A 19,498-nucleotide genomic window follows, 5' to 3' on the forward strand; every position below is an offset into this window, starting at 1 on the left:
ACGCGAGAGAGAGAGAGAGAGAGGGAGGAGAGGCAGAGAGAGAGAGGAAACACGGTATAAACTGGGCTTTGAGACGCTCGTCGCTGCTCGGCAGCCTGGGCGACGTCACGATTGTAATCTGGTGATGAGAGAGAGAGAGAGAGAGAGCGAGAGAGGTGGCACTGTTGATAGATGCTCAATCACAAATTACAGTTGTTTGACACAGCAGAAGGGCATCAGCCTCGCTGAGACATGGTGGAGAGCAGAGCGGCGGGAACGCACTCAGAGCTCGGCTCTGCGTAAACTGACCTAACGGCAGAGGACGGAGAGGGAGAGCTCATGAATCCTGGATACTTAGAGGCTCCTTGGTCACTCAACAACCAGGTAGGACAGAAAAGATCCACCCTCACTGTGTCAGGACTTCACCGGTACGACACGTCTGTCTGGTGACCGACGTGTGTGGTGTGGGAAGATGGGAATATGTGATTGGAGTACAATAATGTCTGAGTGATCAGGCACAAAACCTTTTTAAATCAATATTAATTTTGCCGCCTGGAGACAGATTCAGGCATTCAAAGTGCCAAAATGAGGGGATCAGAGCTGTAAAACAACTTAAACCGCAGCAACGAAAGGCAAAATTTCAGCCCTAATGTGTCCCTTTTGACGTTTAAAAGCAGAAACATTTGAGGATTACCGTGCATTTTGTTTTATTTATTTTTTTTGCCACATGAAAGCCGGTGCAGTTAATGATATTGCTGCCACTGATGGTTTTGAAATTGCCACAGCCATCTGCAGCGATCAGATCCAAGCATGAGCCACATCCTGTGAAATCTCTTCAGCCGCGTGGTGTGCCAGTCCTTAAACATGATGTCGCCGGTTAGAAGGAGATTATTAGTTTCAAAAGCAGCAGGCAGCGTGTTTGCGTGTGTGTGTGTGTGTGTGTGTGTGTGTGTCTGCGTGTGTGTGTCACAGGACAAATGCACTTATAGTTTTTTGTTCTTTTCAAATGTTTTTTTTTCCAAGAGATTCCCTCTTTTTCTGGGAAGAAATGATACTGTCATCTGGCTTTGTTACTGATGGCATGAATTCGTGCACTGCAAAGGAGCACAGTGAACATTTAATATGAGCAAATGTGTGTTAGTATCAGATACCGAGGGTTTAATCTGACCTGGGATGCTGATCTATGGCTGTCGTATTTGTCCAGGCAGATTATCAACATCAGCCTGGTGGCTCTGCCAGGCCGTGTGTCACTGCAGCTGTGAAAAACAGTGCCCTTCAATATCATAATGCTCTGATGGTCAACTGCTGGTCAAGATGGCTGAGAGACAAGCTTTCAGTAGAAAAAAAAAACTAAACAATCATCCTTTAAAAGGTGCTTTGAATAATCTTCTGTAGAAATGACTGTAGCTCTCTCACCAGCAGCAAGGGCAGCCATGTGTTTGTTTTGGTGCTGCTTCTTCGTAGTAAATAACAGTGTTAAACGTGTCTCACTCCTCAAATCAATAGAAAACTATTTAGCACGGCGCTAAGCTCTTATGTGTAATCAGATTTGCTGCATTTATCCCGACTTTTCACAGCTTGTTCACATTGATGAACGTTTGAAGAAGTGATTATGTGTTTTTTTTTTTCCTTTCCTATTATTATGATTGTTCATATACATGTGGTTATTTTTAATAAGCTAAGTGCTACAAGCGTAAACCGTAATGAAAAGAATGGCTGTGTTTTCGTCTGCGGATTCACGTGTCCAGCTCCTATGAATAAATACATACAGCATCCTGTGGAAGTACAGATTGTGGTGTTAACACTTTGGTCACTCTGCTAAATAAACAAACAACATGTAACATGGTAATTAGTTAGCTTTGGAGGAGGTGCTGATCATCTTTAGGTTACTATTGGACACAGTCGCACTACTTGTTTACAGTTTTTAGCTTTATGTGTTAACTGTCGTTCACTGAATTATTCAGTAGGGACGGGAGTGCTGGGGCTCAAATCTAGAACGAAGAGAGGAAGTGTCAATTACAGTCTTTGTCTGTGGTGTCATGCTCGCTGGTTTTTAGACACATGCTCATGGAATGTCAGATCTGCGAGCATTTTTTGTGCAGTGGTTCAAACTCTAGGACCTACTCATAGTTGGAGATCACCAGATCTGACTCTGAGGTTGATAAAACAGAATCATGGTCTAAAGTCTAGAGCTGAAAGTTGTTTAAGATTTTAAAAGCACCTTTTTGGTCAGAGTGGTACACATTTTGCATCACTGTAATGTTTTCAGCACAAACGCTGCTTCTGCCTTCATTTCTGCTTTCAAAGTTTGAAACCTTCGATGCCACTCAGGAAATGGAAGATTTTTTTTTTCCAGGAGAGGTAAAACTACAGACAGTGCTTTGCGCTGATTTTATTGATTCCTTATCACCACCTCCTCGTTCTCCTGTTCTTTCACAAGTATTACATAAACAAGCAGACATTCACACCACAGGCTGCTGGATTTCTCTGAGATCTGAATCTAATCAACTTCAGACAGCCAGCTCTCTGGATTTAGATGTTTTCACGCATGCAGTGCTTAGGATAAGTATGAGAATGCAGAGTTACAAGAATTACCAACAGGAAGCAGCCAGTTCGACAATCTGAGCTATGTATCAGTTTTTGCATTATTTGTCTTTAGAGTGCACCCAGAGCTAAAACTTGCAATTATGCAAAGAAAAAGTGAGCTGTTATCATTGAATTGAATAAATAAATAAATAAATATAGTATTTTTTTAGTTGGGATTACCAGTATTTAATTCACATGCTGACCAGAGAAGTGATGTGACCACAGTTTGATAAGTCCATAATTTAATGTATTAAAACAATTAGTTGTGGGAGAAACAAACTCCTTTAGTTTTAGTTTTTCAAATAAAGTCAAGGTGTTTGCTCCACAGCGTTCCTCTCAACAGAACAAGTGACTGCAGAACAAACATCTTGCACAAAAACACAAGTTTAATTGTAGGAGGGAAATGTATTGTTCCCATTCTGAAAAGCTTTTTGTTTGGACTCAGATGCTACTCTTTTCCTCTCAGAGATAAGACATACAATTAGTTGCCACGGCAACTGTGCTTTTCGTTCGGTGTTTGTTCACAATAGCCTGGACTGCGAGGGAACACCAAGTCAACAGATACCTCGTTTCCCGCTTCGTTCAGAACACTCGGGGACAGAAGCAGGACAGAATGCAGCTTCTTCTTCTTCCAGATCCTGCTGAGCAGATGGTGCAACCCTGTATGAAATGATCACATCATCCAGTGTGTGTTTGTGTGTGTGTGTGTGTGTGCCTACCAGAGGAATGAAGATGAGGCTGTGGTGGACAGAGGAGGGACCCGCTCCCAGCAGGGAACCAACTTCGAGCAGGAGGATCTGGAAGGTACCTGGATGGACGATATATCTGCATTTAAAAAAACACCGAGAGAGCATGAAGCAGTGGAGGTCTGCTGCAGCCGAGTCCACCCACTCTGTCCTCACAACTCCTGCTTTCCTCTTGACAGTCCTGGTTTTTTTTTTTTTTTTTAACAGATAAAAGACAGGAGCAGAGTGGGAGGCAGAAACTGTGGGTGCGAGTTTGCAGCAGTAATTTCCACATCACTGTAAAACCTACAATCACAATAAAAGAAGCAGACTCTGGATGGGGGGGCTCCTTCAGTCTGCTTCTGATCACAGATACATTCATTTACAATCTCAGCTTTTCTGGAGGTAACTGAAGTTGTAGGGAAGGAGGAAGTGTGAGTGTAAATCGAGAAGACGGAGTCTCTGGGGGATATCTGCCTCCGCTGCTGCGCTGATAAAGGCACAGACAAATGAAACGGCAACTTAAAATTCACAATTAATTCATAACGATTTTTTATGCGTGCTTGTAAGAGGAACATGTTGGTGTAGCTGCAGAGCACTGAGTGTACCAAAGTCCTCGTGCTGCAGAGAGCTGAGTGGGCCGGCTCCAGTGCAAAAGGACACGCTCGCTCTCTGTTTCTCTTACTCATGCCGAGTCATACCTGCGGAAAGAAAACAGACAAAAAGATCCTCAGGACTGTTTTATGCAGAATAAAAAGCCCTATGTGGGTAAACGATGGGCCACCAAAACCACACATTTAAAGACACAATGATCAGGTCAGTGATGTTGAACAAGAACAAATAAAGATCCCATATGACTGATATGTTGTGATAAGATGTAATGCAATACAAAAGATTTATTACAACACAATATGATGATATGCAATGTGATTTCATTCAATTTAATACAATACAGTATTAATGAATTATGAATAAAACAAGTATAAAGGAAGGACAGCTAAAGGACAGATAGTGCTGCTCTATAGGGATCATGGACACATCTGTATTTTCCAAATAAGACTGAATGTGCTTCAATAAAGTGAAAGAAAGGCAAATGCTTGAGAATAAGCAAATACGTTACATCCAGGTGTGGTGTTCACCCTTTATTAGTGAAATAACTGATTGCACAAATCAAGGATTAGCACCCAACATTAGCAACTGCTGGTTTATGAGCTGCAAGCTGATTTTCCAAAAATTACGTAATAGATTATTGGCCTCATAGTGATGAGAGCAGGGAATTCATCTGAACTCAACTTGTTATCAAGCCGAAACAAAAAATAAATAAATAAATGCATGGATGTTGGATGTTCCCAGGTCATCGGACTCTCTACATCGGGGTCCACGTGCCCTTGGGCAGCACCAGGCACCGCAGCCATCGCAGACACCGTCACCATGGGATGAAACACAAGCGGAGGGTCAGGGACCGGAGCCTCACTCTGGTGGAGGGCAGAGAGTCTCCCGTCTACGGTACCGACCGCCGTCACGGAACCCGAACGCCCTGAAGCATAACCAGGAAGCAGTTCAGCAGCTCAGGCTGTCCCACCCTGTCTTGACAGACACCCCCTCTCAGAGGGTGCAGTTCCTGCTGGGGACGGAGGACGATGACGAGGAGCACCTTCCTCACGACCTCTTCACGGAGATGGATGAGATCAGTGCGAAGGATGGCGAGGACTCCGAGTGGAGGGAGAGCGCCAGGTACTCTCAACATGGCATCGACACACAGACGTGATCTACATGTCATTACTGAGAGCTCTGATTGAATGAACTGTGATCCCACTTACACTGATGAGTGATGTAGCCGTGAGTCCAACGTTTGTATTCCTGATACATTAAGTAATTGCAGTTCATGCAGTAATTGTTAGCGCATTCCTATTTTGCTCTTCTGCAAATGGAGGTTTTATTTATGTATCATGACTTTGCTAATTTGTGGTTTTCTGTTAATGCGGTGAATCAGACATATTTTATTTACAGCAAAATCATGCAGGAGGGGAGGAAATTACAACAACTACGAGAGGGAAAGAGATATAAGAGCAAAATGTGACGGGAGCTCGAAAGAGAGGGACAGATGGCCGGCCAGTCTGCAGCGTGGCCGTCCTGACGGGAGCTGAAACTCTTCTTACAGGTGGCTCAAGTTTGAGGAGGATGTGGAGGATGGAGGAGAGCGATGGAGCAAACCCTACGTGGCCACGCTCTCTCTGCACAGTCTGTTTGAACTGCGCAGCTGCATCATCAACAGCACTGTGCTGCTCGACATGAGGGCCAACACCATCGAGGAGATCGCAGGTGAGAGGTGGAACAGCTTCATGATGGCTTTGTCGTCAGAATTGTGCATCAGACACAGGGAAGCTGAAGGATTTCCACAAATTTAATGGTAATATTCATGGTGTTTAACCTGCACTGCACAGTGATGTCTATGAACTGTGGAACCTGACATAAACTGCCTGTCCTTGTCGACACCAGACATGGTCTTAGACCACCAGGAGTTGTACTCGCCGCTGGGAGACGAGCTCAGACAGAAAGTGCGAGAAACTCTGCTCAAGCAGCACCACCACCAGAAACAGAAGAAGCTGGCCAACCGCCTGCCCATCGTGCGCTCGTTCACAGACATCAGCCGACGGACGTCCGAGCTAAACCTGGACAAAAACGGTGAGGGAGAAAACCGGGCAGCAGTGATACTGTCCTTTATCACAGCTTCCAGCTTAAATGATAGAACATGCTGTGAGAAACCAGAGAAACACGCTCTGTCCTCTGGGTTGCTTGAGTGAATCCCAGCTGACTCTGGGCGGAAGACAGGACTGGAGAAATCTTCCATCATCATCATCATCAACGTCATCGTCATCATCACTGTCGATATCATCATCATCGTCATCGACATCAACCTCATCATCATCACCATCATCATCATCATAGTCATCATCATCTTCCATCATCATCATCATCATCATAATCATTGTCGATATCATCATCATCATCAGCATTGTCATCATCAATGTCGTCATCATCATTGTCATCATCATCATCGTCACTATCATCATCAGTGTCATCATCATTATCATCATCATCATTATTATCATCATCATCAATGTCATCATCAATAATCATCATCAGCATCATCATCGTCATCGCTATTGTCATCATCATCATCATCACTGTCATCATCATCGTCATTACCATCATCATCATCATCATCATCGTCATCGCTATTGTCATCATCATCATCATCATCACTGTCGTCATCATCGTCATTACATCATCATCATCATCATCGTCGTCATCATTGTCAACATCCATGTCATCATCAATCATCATCATCCTCATCATCATCATTATCATTATTGTCATCAACATTGTCATCATCATCCTCATCATTGTCATCATTGTTATCATCGTCATCATCGTCATCAACACCATCATCATCATCATCATCATAATCATCATCATCATCATCAAGCTGAAAGCTGTGGTTATTAAAGGCTGTTCTTTCTCTTCAACCAGCCTAAACTCAAACATACCTACTTTTATGAATGATGTTGACATTAGAAACTCTAAATTTGATAGTTTTACAGAAGCAGTGATCTATATTGTGCCGGTCTTTATTCACTTTTCTGTTGGTCTCCAAAAATATTTGGTTGATTTTTGGGATTAATTTAGCCCATGTCTTGGAATTGGAAGACAGATTCTGTCCATATCTTTGCCAACTATAAGCTTCAGGTTTGCCAATATCCCACATGACAAAATTAGTGACAGAGCACACTAAACTGTTTGTTCAATCATTTTGTGGTTTACTAGAAATCTTGGTCATGAATCGTGTGCAGTTTAACTCCGCTGTTGTTGCATTTTAAGATCATTTTGAAGCAGTGATCACTGTTGAGCTCCACATCATGCTTTGTGAGTGATATTAGACACTATAATTAGTGTTAATTTTTGACCCTGATGTTTAATGAATACAGAATTAGGCCAGACCTGTCAGGCAGTCTGGAGTAACACTGCTTTTTTTTTTTTTTTTTTTAATAATCCACATTCGCACCAGAGTAAAAGAGCAAAACAGAGTTTACTGAGTGACCCTCTTGCTATGTCTCCAAAAATATTCTGTTAACTATGGAAAAAAATTTCCCGAATGATGAGTTCTTATGTGTGAATGACCACAATGTCAAAGGGGGGGAAAAAACCCAAGTCATTAATTAGTTCCTAATGTAGCAAAACAATTATTTTAGCTCGATTAAATCAATAAAGAATAAAGTTTCATGTTTTTTTTTAACTTTTTTCTTCACAAAGGAAACTTTAAAAAAATAAAATAAAATAAATAAATACAGATACAAATAACCCATCTATAATAATCTATCTACTGTATAATACTGATCTGACAGCATAAAGCGAGCATTATATATCATCCATATATGTTAGTTAAATGTAAGTGTATATACATGTTTTTCCATGTTCATTATTTGTTCTTCTCTTGGTATTCAGAAAACATTGTTTCTAAAGAAAATTTTTAAATTTTTATTTTAAATAATTTAATAGAATCTGCTGAAGAGTTCGTGGCATGGATTTATGGTTCTCTGCTTTGGGCTGCTCAGGTCAGATGACGTCCTCCCAGTTCCACTTGGCGAGTCCGGACGCCAAAGGAGACATCAGTCGAGAGGGCAGCTCTGTGGACTTCAGCAAGGTAAAACACACTCGTCACAGTCCTGCAGTGAAAGAAATGTTAAAGCCACACAAAAGGCACAAATGTCAAAACAAACAAACAAACAAAACAAACAAATCTAAAAGTAATACATACACAATGCATGAACATCAACAGTTTAAAATAGTGTATAGTCAAAGATGAATATAGAGTTTTTACATTCTCATTTTTTTCAGAGAACAAAACCTTCTCTGGTGAGATTTCTATCAGGGTTTATGGCAGGTTAAAGTACTCAGTGCCCAGAAACTTTTACATATCTGACGAACATGAGCTTAATGTATAAATGTTTCGAGCAATGAAGGTCATCGTCCTTATTTTAAATGGAAAGGTCATCTAGTGAAGGATGAGGATTAAAACCATATTAAGCATTAAAAAAAAGTCCCTTATCACAGATGATAGTCACAGACAGGCCAGACAAGTATCAAATCCATGCTGGGACTTTTGCATAATGTATATGAGCTTGACCTTTTGTTGGCCTCTTGTGCTTTGTTCTTTTCATTGGAGCAATCATTCAAATGTGTTTCACTTTCATGTAGTGTGCTTTAATAATATGAGCAGCATGCACATTTCCTGCATTTATTTATTTATTTTTTATTGTATCTTCACCTTCATTGTTTTTAGAATTTCACTGTATGAGTTGCAGTGATTATTTTTCTTTAGTCACTCAATTCAGATTTATTGATTTTATAACTGCAGAAATGTCAGAAACTGAGTGCTTCTTCCTCCTGTTTCAGTGCCAAAAACAATCTCAGAGTTATGGTGAAGCACACCGAATCCTATCATATTGAGAGAGAGAGAAAAAAAAAAAAGACTGAATGGTGTGTGTGCTTTAACTTGTGGCAAACAAAGTATTCTCTAATTCATGCAGATTATTATGCAACACATAAACTGGTGTGTTTCAGAGGTTTGTTTTATCAGTACTTCATTTACACTTCTGTGATTTACTTGAGTGTTACGTCATGTTACACAGAGAGTGAGGACAGCTGCACTATTTTTACCCCGACTGTTACATGTGAGGCTTAATGTCTGGATAAACAATAGAAATAATGATCCGTTAACATGTGCCGGTGTTTCAAACTCTTCTTATTGTTAAAGCTGCTTAAATGTTAAGCCAGACAGAAAGGCTATCCAGACCTTTTACATGATACTTTGAAAAAAAAAAAAAAAAAAACGGGCTTTTGTGTCCTCTTTCAGATCGACCTTCATTTCATGAAGAAGATCCCCGCGGGAGCCGAAGCCTGTAACGTGTTGGTGGGCGAGCTGGAGTTCCTCAACAAGCCGGTGGTGGCGTTCGTCCGCCTTTCTCCCGCAGTCTTGCTCAACGGGATGACTGAAGTCCCGATCGCCACGAGGTCAACGCAGCTTCATCGACCTGAACCACCTCAGACATTCAAGGCCTGTTTGACAGTAACATCTGATAAAATGTTTTTCCTTCTAGGTTTCTGTTTATCCTTTTAGGGCCCTTTGGCAGAGGCCCTCAGTATCATGAGATTGGAAGATCCATTGCAACATTAATGACGGATGAGGTAAGATTTCACTCTTACATCTCACAGGGATTTGTTTATTCATAAATGTGTTTCAAATGTCAGCCAGACGCTCCGGTCGGATCTTCTGCAGGCGCTTTGCATAAATTCACAGTCCAGAAGAACTCAATAAATACCTGAAGTGAATGTGAAACAGAGCTTTCATGACCTGCTTCAGGATGAGTCAGGCCTCATGTTCTCCTTGTTGAATGCAGTTTAAGTTGTCATGACTCTTTTTGAGAATAACAGAAGAGTTGCCGTCTCAGAGTTTTCATTTTTTTTTGTTTTGTTTATCATGGTCTGTGCAGCTTATGAAGGCTTTTGTAGTCCAGACACCTGCAGGACTGGAGATAGTAAAGTATGTGAAGTGTGAATGCACTGTTGCCTCTTGAGGCTTAACAAATGTGACAGGTCTCGTGCATACAGTGGAGCATGCACTTTACACCACGTTCAGTTCAATTTCACAGCTTCTTCTTCTTCTTTTTTTTTTTTCTTTTTCTTTCTATTTTCAGGTTTTCCATGATGTTGCCTACAAAGCTAAAGACCGCAACGATCTGATTGCTGGAATTGATGAGTTTCTGGATCAGGTGACGGTCCTGCCTCCAGGAGAGTGGGACCCGTCCATCCGGATAGAGCCACCAAAAAACGTACCGTCTCAGGTCAGTTGGATTCCAGTCTGCTTTTTTGTTTTTGGAGGTAATCAAAAAAATCCAAATTGACCTTTCTGCTGCACAGGAAAAAAGGAAGAAAAGTAACATATTAGCGAATGGGCTGGTGGAAGGAGAGGAGGAAGAGGAGCACGGAGGCCATGAAGGTCCAGAGCTGCAGCGGACTGGAAAGTGAGAGTCACACCGAAAAACATGTTTATAGTGAAGACGCTCTGTTTAATAAACGGCTTTCCCGCTCTCAACGCCTATTACTTAGTGGTGCAGAACATTTTAACAACCAGGCTACTCCGCCTCCAAAATGTCACACTGCAATTTCATTTATCTCTTTTTGAACAAGGTTATTTAAATTGCCTTCAGAGCAACTACATACAAAAAAACGGTCTGTGTGGTTCAGGCCAAGAGGCTCAAACTGCTGCAGAAGTTAATGCTGATTCTAATCAAAATGAATATGAATATTCAGTGAATTCAGCTTGATGCATTTCGGGTAGAGAATAAGATAGGCTTTACTTTCCATGTAACTCTCTTAATTTGAGATGGAAATCACACAGTTGATAGGAACTGTTTCTTTTTTTGGGGGGGATTTTGTTTTGAAATGGACTTTTAATCTGTACAAAATTTGCTGTTTATACTCAGAAATGAAATTTGCACTAGTCATGGGTTCATGTTAAGTTTTTAGTTTTCACTTCTGCTGTTGTGATTTCAGAGGAAAAAAATGTTAGAATGATGATCCAACCAGCTGCAGGTCCATCGGGAAGGGACCCTGGTCTAACAGTTGCATGTGGAGCTTTCCCTGGTCGCGAACAATCAAAAGATGATCCTCATTTGCAGTTGTTGAAAGGGTTAGGGTTAGTCTGAATGAAATAGTCTGAATTTCTTCATAGTTTACGCTGTGGTGCTGATGGGATGTTGCTTGGTGTGTAGTTGCAGCGATGAAGTGGTTTCCATAGAAACATGGTAGCTCCAAATCTCTATTTGCAGCTCGATTTTCCATCATGGGGGCCGATCACACCGAGCTCAGCTGAACATGTGGAGGCAGGCAGTGGGGAGAAAACAAGTAGGGGAAAGACGGAGGGTGGGGGGCGCAGACCTGGCACATTTTAAATAGTAAAACTGTCAGAATGAAATCAGATTCACATTTCAGTTTCGTTTTTTTTTTTTTTCTTCATTATTTCTAAAACGACCTCCCCCTCCCCCTCAGGTGGTTCGGTGGTCTCATCCTGGACATCAAGCGGAAGCTCCCTCACTACCTGTCGGACTACTACGACGCTTTCAGCCTGCAGTGTGTCGCCTCTTTCTTATTCCTCTACTGTGCCTGCATGTCCCCCGTCATCACCTTCGGAGGACTACTGGGCGAGGCAACAGAAGGACGCATAGTAAACTGCTCGCCTTCCCTCTCTAAATGTTCACACTGTTCTGCCAAGACTTGCTGAACACTGTACTGACCTTTCACTGCATGGAGAGGGACAGCTTTCATAGCCCAGTACAGCTGAAAATCTTTAGGATGTACAGTATTCCCACCAGTAATCACGTTTTTTTTCTGTCCTTTCTCATCCCCCAGAGTGCAATTGAGTCCCTGTTTGGAGCCTCACTGACTGGAATAGCCTATTCCCTGTTCGCTGGGCAGCCCCTCACTATTTTAGGAAGCACAGGACCGGTGCTCGTGTTTGAGAAGATATTATTCAAATTCTGCAAGTACGTTTAATTTCCTGTATCCCATTAAACACACGCAGATAATCTGCGAGTTTAATGCCCGTCAGCTTGCTGATTACGTCGACATCATGATTCATTTCGATATGGAAATCAATTCAATCAGCACATTTCTAATATTGAACGATCGCTTTGCCCCCGTTAATCCCCCGCTAGGGAGTATGGCCTGTCCTATCTGTCGCTGAGGACCTGCATCGGCCTGTGGACGGCGCTGCTCTGCGTCATCCTGGTGGCCACGGACGCCAGCTCCCTCGTCTGCTACATCACGCGCTTCACGGAAGAGGCCTTCGCGTCGCTCATCTGCATCATCTTCATCTACGAGGCCTTGGAGAAGCTGATCCACCTGGGAGACTACTTTCCCTTCAACAAGAACAACAACCTGGACAAACTCACCATGTACTCGTAAGTGACAACGCGGCTCCGCGTGGCAAAGACAGAGTAATTACGTTCCGCGCACATTTCCTGGAGGTACCATAAATCCCTCACAGACCAGGGATTAATAAGTTACCCAGATGTTCATGTGGCACCACAGATGTTCGTGCGTTGAGCCTTCTGACCCCTCCAATGGCACCCTGAAGTACTGGGAGCTCACCAACGTCACCGCTTCAGAGATCTACTGGGAGGCGCTGGAGGTCAAGGTATCACTGTTCCAGAACACACATAATATTGAAAACGGTCAACAATAAGTCTGTCGATAATGACATTTTTCTCGCAAACGGATACAATTTCAGAGCCACACAAAATCTGATCTCAAATATATTTCGATTTTCCACCTTAAAGTGGCATGCTCTTCCAGATGGAGGAGGCTAAACAGAGGAGATTAAGGGCATGTGGGTCGGATTATATTGGATTACTAAAACTGCACTGCAAATCACTATAAAAGCAGTTTTTGTGCGCCCAGTGAAGTTTTTTGCCGACATGGGAGCTCATGAACCCTGCGTGTGTCAGTCTGACTGGCCGCCTCCTGCTCTCCTCTCCAGGACTGCATCGAGAAGCGAGGGGAGTTCGTGGGCAGCGCCTGCGGCCCTAAAGGGCCGTACGTCCCCGACGTTCTCTTCTGGTGCGTCATTCTCTTCTTCTCCACCGTCTTCATGTCCGCCTTCCTCAAAGAGTTCAAGTTCAGCAATTACTTCCCCACCAAGGTACAGTGAGTCTATACACCACAGAGCTGTGATGACTTCAACTTAAAGACCAAGATGCTGTTTTGGTGTTTGCTGTTGCAATGGATCATGGTGCAGTGCTGCACTCTAGTGGTGAAATCTAAGTACTGCATGAACAAGCAGACCTCAATATGATGCTGTTTCTTGACTTGTTTCAGGTGAGAGCTGTCATCAGTGACTTTGCTGTCTTCTTCACCATCCTCACTATGGTCTTGGTTGACTATGCGTTGGGCATCCCTTCCCCAAAACTCAAAGTTCCCAGTGTTTTCAAGGTGAGTTATAATATACAGTATACGAATTCTAGTGAAGGTTATAAGTATTATCACGTCTTAATGTGAAATATTATCCTGTTATGGCTCCATAATGTCATTTAAATGACCCTCAGTACCTTTAAAAAAGTGTCATTAAACATTTTGTCAATCATGATTGGAAATAATTAATAAAGTGAATAAAACAATATTCGCAAATCCTTAATCAGCCGACCCGAGACGATCGAGGCTGGTTCATCAGCCCGCTGGGTCCGAACCCCTGGTGGACGGCCGTCATCACCGTCGTCCCCGCTCTGCTCTGCACCATCCTCATCTTCATGGACCAGCAGATCACCGCCGTCATCATCAACAGGAAGGAGCACAAACTCAAGGTACCTTCCTGAGCTGTTTAGCATCCAGCAGAGGCAGGTCAGAGTTTGAAACTTTGCTTTCTTCCCCCTGGCCCCTCCAGAAAGGCTGTGGCTACCACCTGGACCTGTTCATGGTGGGGGTCATGCTGGGCGTGTGCTCTCTGATGGGCCTGCCCTGGTTCGTGGCGGCCACCGTCCTCTCCATCACCCACGTCAACAGCCTGAAGCTGGAGTCGGAGTGCTCGGCCCCGGGGGAGCAGCCCAAGTTCCTGGGGATCAGGGAGCAGCGCGTCACTGGCCTCATGATCTTCGTCCTCATGGGCAGCTCCGTCTTCATGACGTCGGTGCTGAAGGTGGGTAAACGGGAGTCTTCGGGTGTTTCTCTGTTACGGCGTTACTTAGTGAATGTCCCTTTCTGATTGTTCTTCAGTTTATTCCGATGCCCGTGCTGTACGGAGTGTTTCTTTACATGGGAGCGTCTTCTCTGAGAGGCATTCAGGTACAGCTCTCTGCTTTTTAGATTTATCAGTTGAGATTTCATGTATTTCCATGTTGATCTTTTGATTCCTGATGAGATGAGTGAACGTTCTGTCTCGTTTCCTCTGCAGTTCTTCGACCGGCTGACTTTGTTTGGCATGCCGGCCAAGCACCAGCCGGACTTCATCTACTTGCGCCACGTTCCCCTGAGGAAGGTTCACCTCTTCACCATCATCCAGCTCAGCTGTCTGGTCCTGCTGTGGGTCATCAAGACCTCCAGGGCCGCCATTGTCTTTCCTATGATGGTACGGGCGTCAAACTGCCGTTTATGGAGGAAATTAATAACAGAGGCTACAGAATCTTACAAGGTTTTACAAGAAACAAAGCAATACTAACGCAGAAATACTGGCACAGAAAGACCAGGACACATTTCTTAGAAAGAAAAGACAAATTTGCTGCAAGTGATGCATCATGGGAGCTATGAGTCAATTTGAAAGCACGGTGCAGAGAAATCACTTTACAGTGATGAGTTTTAAGTGGAACTGAAAATTAAAGTGAATAACAGTTTATCATTTGCTTAGTTGAAAATATTAAAAATACAATAAAATTATGACAAAAGGACCTTTATTCTGATAGTGCATTCAATTCTCTTTTTGAAAATATCAACAGTATGTTCTTATTGAATGTTGTTTTCTCAAAGAATGAAAAACTTAGTAAAGCTTCATGAAAATAATTCACAAATATATCAAAACAACTGAGCAGAGAAATTTATTCTAAAGAAAACTTTTACTGCTAAGAAGTTAAAGTCATATTAAAACCTGAAGATTTCAGTCACAATGAACTGACATCTGAAAATATTTCTTAGATCTTTAGATTACCAATATTTGTTAAACTCAGCGCCTGCCACAGAAACTTTGGTCTCTCCAACTTCGACTCATTAATTCATTCCTATTTTTCCTTTTTTTTTTTTTCTAGTAAATCATTTATCATAAAATTTTTTTTGTCTAAGATATTGAAAGTTGTGCTGTTTGTTATAATTCAGACCATGATCTGTACAGTCCTTCAGTATGTGGGGACGTGTGTGTACTCGGTGTGTGTGTTCCTGCAGGTGCTGGCTCTGGTGTTCATCAGGAAACTATTGGACTGCATCTTCACCAAGCGAGAGCTGAGCTGGCTGGACGACCTCATGCCGGAGAGCAAGAAGAAGAAGCTGGAGGACGCCGAGGAGGTGCGGCCTTTTCTCTCACCTCTTAACCTCGAAATGAGCTTGTTTTTTGTCCACAAACGAACGTCTGTTATTCTAACTCGCAGGAGGAAGAGCAGAGCATCCTGGCTGAAGATGAGGGTGTCGTGCAAGTGCCATTAGAAGGGTGCAAGTAAGTGACAGCCTGCTGCAACCGGGAGGTTTTAAAACGGCTAACATTTACGTCCCCGAGTCTCTGTCAACACTTCCTCTTTCCTCCTGAAGGCCGTTTAATGTACAGAGTGCGTTACAAACTGACCTCTTCTCTCGTTGCGCAGAGGAATACCCATCATCAACATCACAGACGAAATGTCAAAAGCGTCTTTCGGAAACACCTGGAACAGTTAAAGACAACGAGAAAACAAAGTGTGGTAAGATTAGTTATGATTTACATTCAGTACTGAGAAGAACACAATATATTACTTTATTTAATGTTTTCTCTTTTTTTTCTGTTTTCATTCTTCCAGTTAACTACAGTATTTACATCAAAAAGGAAAATGCAAGATGAGATAATTAAGATGCACAGAGGAGGAACAGGGTGACGTATGTTGTATTTTTGTTATTATTCCCTCTGTGCTTGTTCTGTAGAATCTTGTTGTTTTCTGCAGATTCCTACTCCTTCTAGTTTATTCCTCTAAACCTCTGTACCGCAGTGAGGAACCTCGATATCTGGTGTGTCACAACGTTCTGTCTATCTACCAAGAAAACTTTTCTCTATATCTTTATGTTACTTCATGTCGATTAGTTCTTTTAAAACTTAGAGACTTTATTTGAATGTAAACTACAATAGCACATATTTCGGGTATCTGTTGATGGATGATGCTTTAAAACGTTTAGTAACGGGCAATAAAAACCTGATAGGAACCAAATAAAAGAGAAGGCAATACTCTATTTATATGAGAATGATAAAGTTATATTTTTATTTATATGCTTGCAACTAAATGCATTTTAGCCCAAAACAAATGCGAGCTGTATTTTACTTTCTGCTGTCATTGTATTGCTTATATTGTTCATGTAAAAAGATTCCAATAATGTATTTTATGAGGTTTACTGAATAATGAATGACAGGATTTTGTTGTAAAGGTGTGTAAAGCTCGCACATTACAGTTCTGTTTCACTTCTGGAGATTAAATATGAAGGGCTGGAGACGGGTCGATTCTAGACTAAATTTAATTCCATGTTGTAAATCTTAACAGTGTGCTAACCTGAATAAATTTCTGAGCATATCTTGTCTTGTATGTGCTTCTTATTGTAAGAGCTCTCTGTTGCTTGTTCTTCTTACAAGTCATTGAAACTACTTGCAAATATTTTGGAAATCACGCGTAATAATCAGCCAGATGCACATTATGCCTGACATCCTGCCCACTTTTTAACATTGTGGCCATAAGTTTGCTTCTTTCTTCTCCCATCAACAGATGGTTTGACGTGCTGCAGATGACAGCTTAGAGAGGCGCCGCGTCCCAAAGCGTGTCAAACTCCTGGCTCATGTGAATTTACAGTTTTGTCTGGGAGCCAGGAGGAGCTGAGGAGCGGCGACCCCAGTCGCTTTTGATTGACACGATTCCCTCTCCTTTCATTAAACGTCCCCCCCCCCCTCCCTCTCCCTCCTCCTCCTCCTCCTCCTCGGTGAGCGTCTCTGGGGAATCCTTCAGCAGTTAGGAGCTGACAGGTGACATTCATCACAGCGTTACCTCAGCTCGGTTCTCCCGGGATTCACATGTTTCTTATCTTTATTCTGTCTCCATTAACAGGAGAATTAGAGGAATCATGCTGGTGAATACCGGCCTTGGTAATATTCACACTTAACTCGAAATGTTATTTTGTAATTTCAGTTTAATCATCAATATTCATTTCTATTCGAATTGAGTGTTTTAGATCAATTCTGTTATATTTATGATTACATTGTTGAGAATTTGTGTGAATGTAGATTCTTCACAAGACTTTATGAACTGAGCTCACTGATTGTACGCACTGCTTTATTGAAAACGAAACAAGATTTTGCTGAAGAATAAGAAAAAAGTCCCCAGAAATATCTGCTGAGATGATTGGAGAAGTTGTAGTTTCAGTTTCAGTGATGTGATTTACAGAAGGAAGGAAAAAAAAAAAAAACATCAGTGACTCAAAGAGAATCCAGGGACTTTTCCTTCAACCACCAAAGGCCGACAAGGTTTTTTTTTTTTTTTGTGAGGGGAATTTATTATCATTACCAAGAAAAAAAAGAAAAAAACTCTAGTACAGATTGTGAAACAAATAATCGAACAGATTCAGTGAGAATTGTTGCATGGTTTCCAGCCGGAGGGGCGGCCCGCTGGGGTTCATTCTCTTCGGCCTCGGCCGGTTTTCAGCCAGGACACGAACTCCTTGGCCGCCTGGTCCTGCAGGTAGGAGCTGACGTCGCTGGTGTAGGTGCCGTCTGCGTGGCGTCTGAATAGGCTCCTGTTGACCATAAAGCCACAATAAAACACCTGCATATGAACAATATTCAGTAATCGTAAACACCTTGGCAAAATCCATCTTGATTTCTCGTCTTTTTGTGACAATTCAGCTTGACGATACTGTGACGCTCACCCGTTCCTTTTCGAGTTCTTCAGCCACTGGACGAAGTCCTGTGCTCTTCTCGTCTCCAGGTATTTACTGTAGTCGTTGGAAAACGTCCCCTCTGAATGTCTCTTCATGTTTGAGAGCTCGGTTGGTTCGTTGAGCATCGAGGGCTCGCTCAATAGCCTGCGAGTTACGGAAACGGCAGAGGAGAGCAGGTCAGGCTTCATACCAGCCCTGTCATGTCCTGTATGTGTCCAGTGGCTGTGATCAGAGGGAATTTCTACTCCGTTAAAATCCGTATCTGTATCCACTCTGTATCCGACAAACCGTCCACATCCACAGAGATCACTTAAACACACATCTCCAACAAGTAGAACATAACGAAGTGACTTTTATGTTATGATCTGTGTGATTTTTTTCTGTTTCAAAAAGTAATGAAGGCATTAGAAGTTCAGAAAGCTTTAAACTGTTATTTAAAACTGTTATTAATGTAAATCTTTTAGGATATTCTAGTATATCCAAAGCGCCTCTCAGCAGGGGTCACCACATCAGGTCATCCGCCCTCATCCATCCCCTTCCTTCTCCACTGCTACACCAAACACCTCCATGTCCTCCGTCACACCGCGGAGCTTCTCCGAGGTCTTCCTCTCTGTCCTCAGCTCCTTAACCTGCTCTCTCCAGCTTTGTCTCCATTTTCAACTCCATCCTGTTAACTCCCAGTAAAGATGTCAGCATCTTCATCTCTGTCGCCACACCTCAAGCTATCCACAGATTGTAGATGTTACTCACACTGTGGACTTGTTTTCCAGTCAAGAATTAGCATTACAATATTACTTATAAAGTGATTTTACCTCAATAAAACAACTGCTTCTTACAGCTCAAGAAACTACATGAAAATAACTATTTTAGCAATCAACTGACTGATAAACACACAGGATGAAAATTCCCTTAATAAAAAACAAAAACACAGTTTATAGTAAATGTAATGCTGCAGATATGAATCAAAATGAAGAGAAGTTGGGTCTTACATGGAGGTCTGGTCTGTGTCCTGGTCAGGTACCTGCCAGCTGCTTTGAACGATGATGAGGAGCAGGAGTCCAGCTAAAGACTGAGCGCTTTTCATCTTCTGAGCCTTCAGGTGGAGACAGAAACACAGAGGAATCGTTCAACAAAGCCTTTTAAAGTCCAGGGTGTTGTGAGTGTCCTTACCTGCTGCGCTCCTTCCGTTGGGAGGTTTCAGAGAGGGGTTGTGAAGCGTGCTGCTTGGCGCCCTTCTTCTTCTTCTTCTTCTTCTTCTGGATCTGTCTCATGATGCCTGCCGTGTCCGCCCAGTCTTTTATAGAGCAGCCGGGAGCCGCTCTCCCAGGTGACACCCCCGTCACACAGACCATGTCCTCTGTTACTTTCAATCCATTAATCAGCTTACGTCAGTCTGCTGAACGTATTTGCCTTTAGTTTTTTTTTTAAAAAACGGAAAGAAGATTTAGGTGTCCAAGTGAAACGTGACCCTCTGTCTGTTTCAGTAATTATGAAATATATTTATTTTA

At 42.5% G+C, this 19,498-nt stretch overlaps 2 protein-coding genes across 3 annotated transcripts in view; one reads left to right on the forward strand and one right to left on the reverse strand.

The window, feature by feature from the left end:
• Nucleotides 1-15,779, forward strand: part of slc4a10b (solute carrier family 4 member 10b) — a 17,662-nt gene extending 1,883 nt beyond the window's left edge. The window contains exons 3-25 of the mRNA XM_030111174.1: nt 3,288-3,369; nt 4,644-4,796; nt 4,886-5,024; nt 5,452-5,612; nt 5,790-5,975; nt 7,907-7,995; nt 9,208-9,365; nt 9,452-9,539; nt 10,049-10,195; nt 10,272-10,375; nt 11,403-11,577; nt 11,763-11,896; nt 12,068-12,313; nt 12,444-12,549; nt 12,892-13,053; nt 13,230-13,343; nt 13,550-13,711; nt 13,792-14,043; nt 14,121-14,189; nt 14,299-14,472; nt 15,276-15,395; nt 15,479-15,543; nt 15,689-15,779. Coding sequence (XP_029967034.1) covers nt 3,288-3,369; nt 4,644-4,796; nt 4,886-5,024; nt 5,452-5,612; nt 5,790-5,975; nt 7,907-7,995; nt 9,208-9,365; nt 9,452-9,539; nt 10,049-10,195; nt 10,272-10,375; nt 11,403-11,577; nt 11,763-11,896; nt 12,068-12,313; nt 12,444-12,549; nt 12,892-13,053; nt 13,230-13,343; nt 13,550-13,711; nt 13,792-14,043; nt 14,121-14,189; nt 14,299-14,472; nt 15,276-15,395; nt 15,479-15,543; nt 15,689-15,758 — 3,156 coding nt within the window. The 3' untranslated portion in view covers nt 15,759-15,779. The remainder of the gene's footprint in view (nt 1-3,287; nt 3,370-4,643; nt 4,797-4,885; nt 5,025-5,451; nt 5,613-5,789; nt 5,976-7,906; nt 7,996-9,207; nt 9,366-9,451; nt 9,540-10,048; nt 10,196-10,271; nt 10,376-11,402; nt 11,578-11,762; nt 11,897-12,067; nt 12,314-12,443; nt 12,550-12,891; nt 13,054-13,229; nt 13,344-13,549; nt 13,712-13,791; nt 14,044-14,120; nt 14,190-14,298; nt 14,473-15,275; nt 15,396-15,478; nt 15,544-15,688) is intronic.
• Nucleotides 15,780-17,611: 1,832 nt separating this feature from the next.
• Nucleotides 17,612-19,256, reverse strand: gcgb (glucagon b). Of its 2 annotated transcripts, none has more exons than XM_030111178.1 (4): nt 19,143-19,256; nt 18,980-19,081; nt 17,980-18,134; nt 17,612-17,850 (listed from the first exon to the last, which is right to left on the reverse strand). In XM_030111178.1, the coding sequence occupies exons 2-4, from the start codon at nt 19,072-19,074 to the stop codon at nt 17,726-17,728; spliced, it is 375 nt and encodes a 124-aa protein (XP_029967038.1). In that variant the 5' UTR covers nt 19,075-19,081; nt 19,143-19,256; the 3' UTR covers nt 17,612-17,725. The 2 variants fall into 2 exon arrangements, with proteins under 2 accessions (XP_029967038.1, XP_029967039.1); XM_030111179.1 differs by having other exon boundaries at nt 17,651-17,846; nt 17,979-18,134.
• Between the last annotated feature and the right edge of the window lie 242 nt (nt 19,257-19,498).

The sequence above is a fragment of the Salarias fasciatus genome, chromosome 16 (genome assembly GCF_902148845.1).
Source record: "Salarias fasciatus chromosome 16, fSalaFa1.1, whole genome shotgun sequence".
Taxonomy (NCBI): domain Eukaryota; kingdom Metazoa; phylum Chordata; class Actinopteri; order Blenniiformes; family Blenniidae; genus Salarias; species Salarias fasciatus.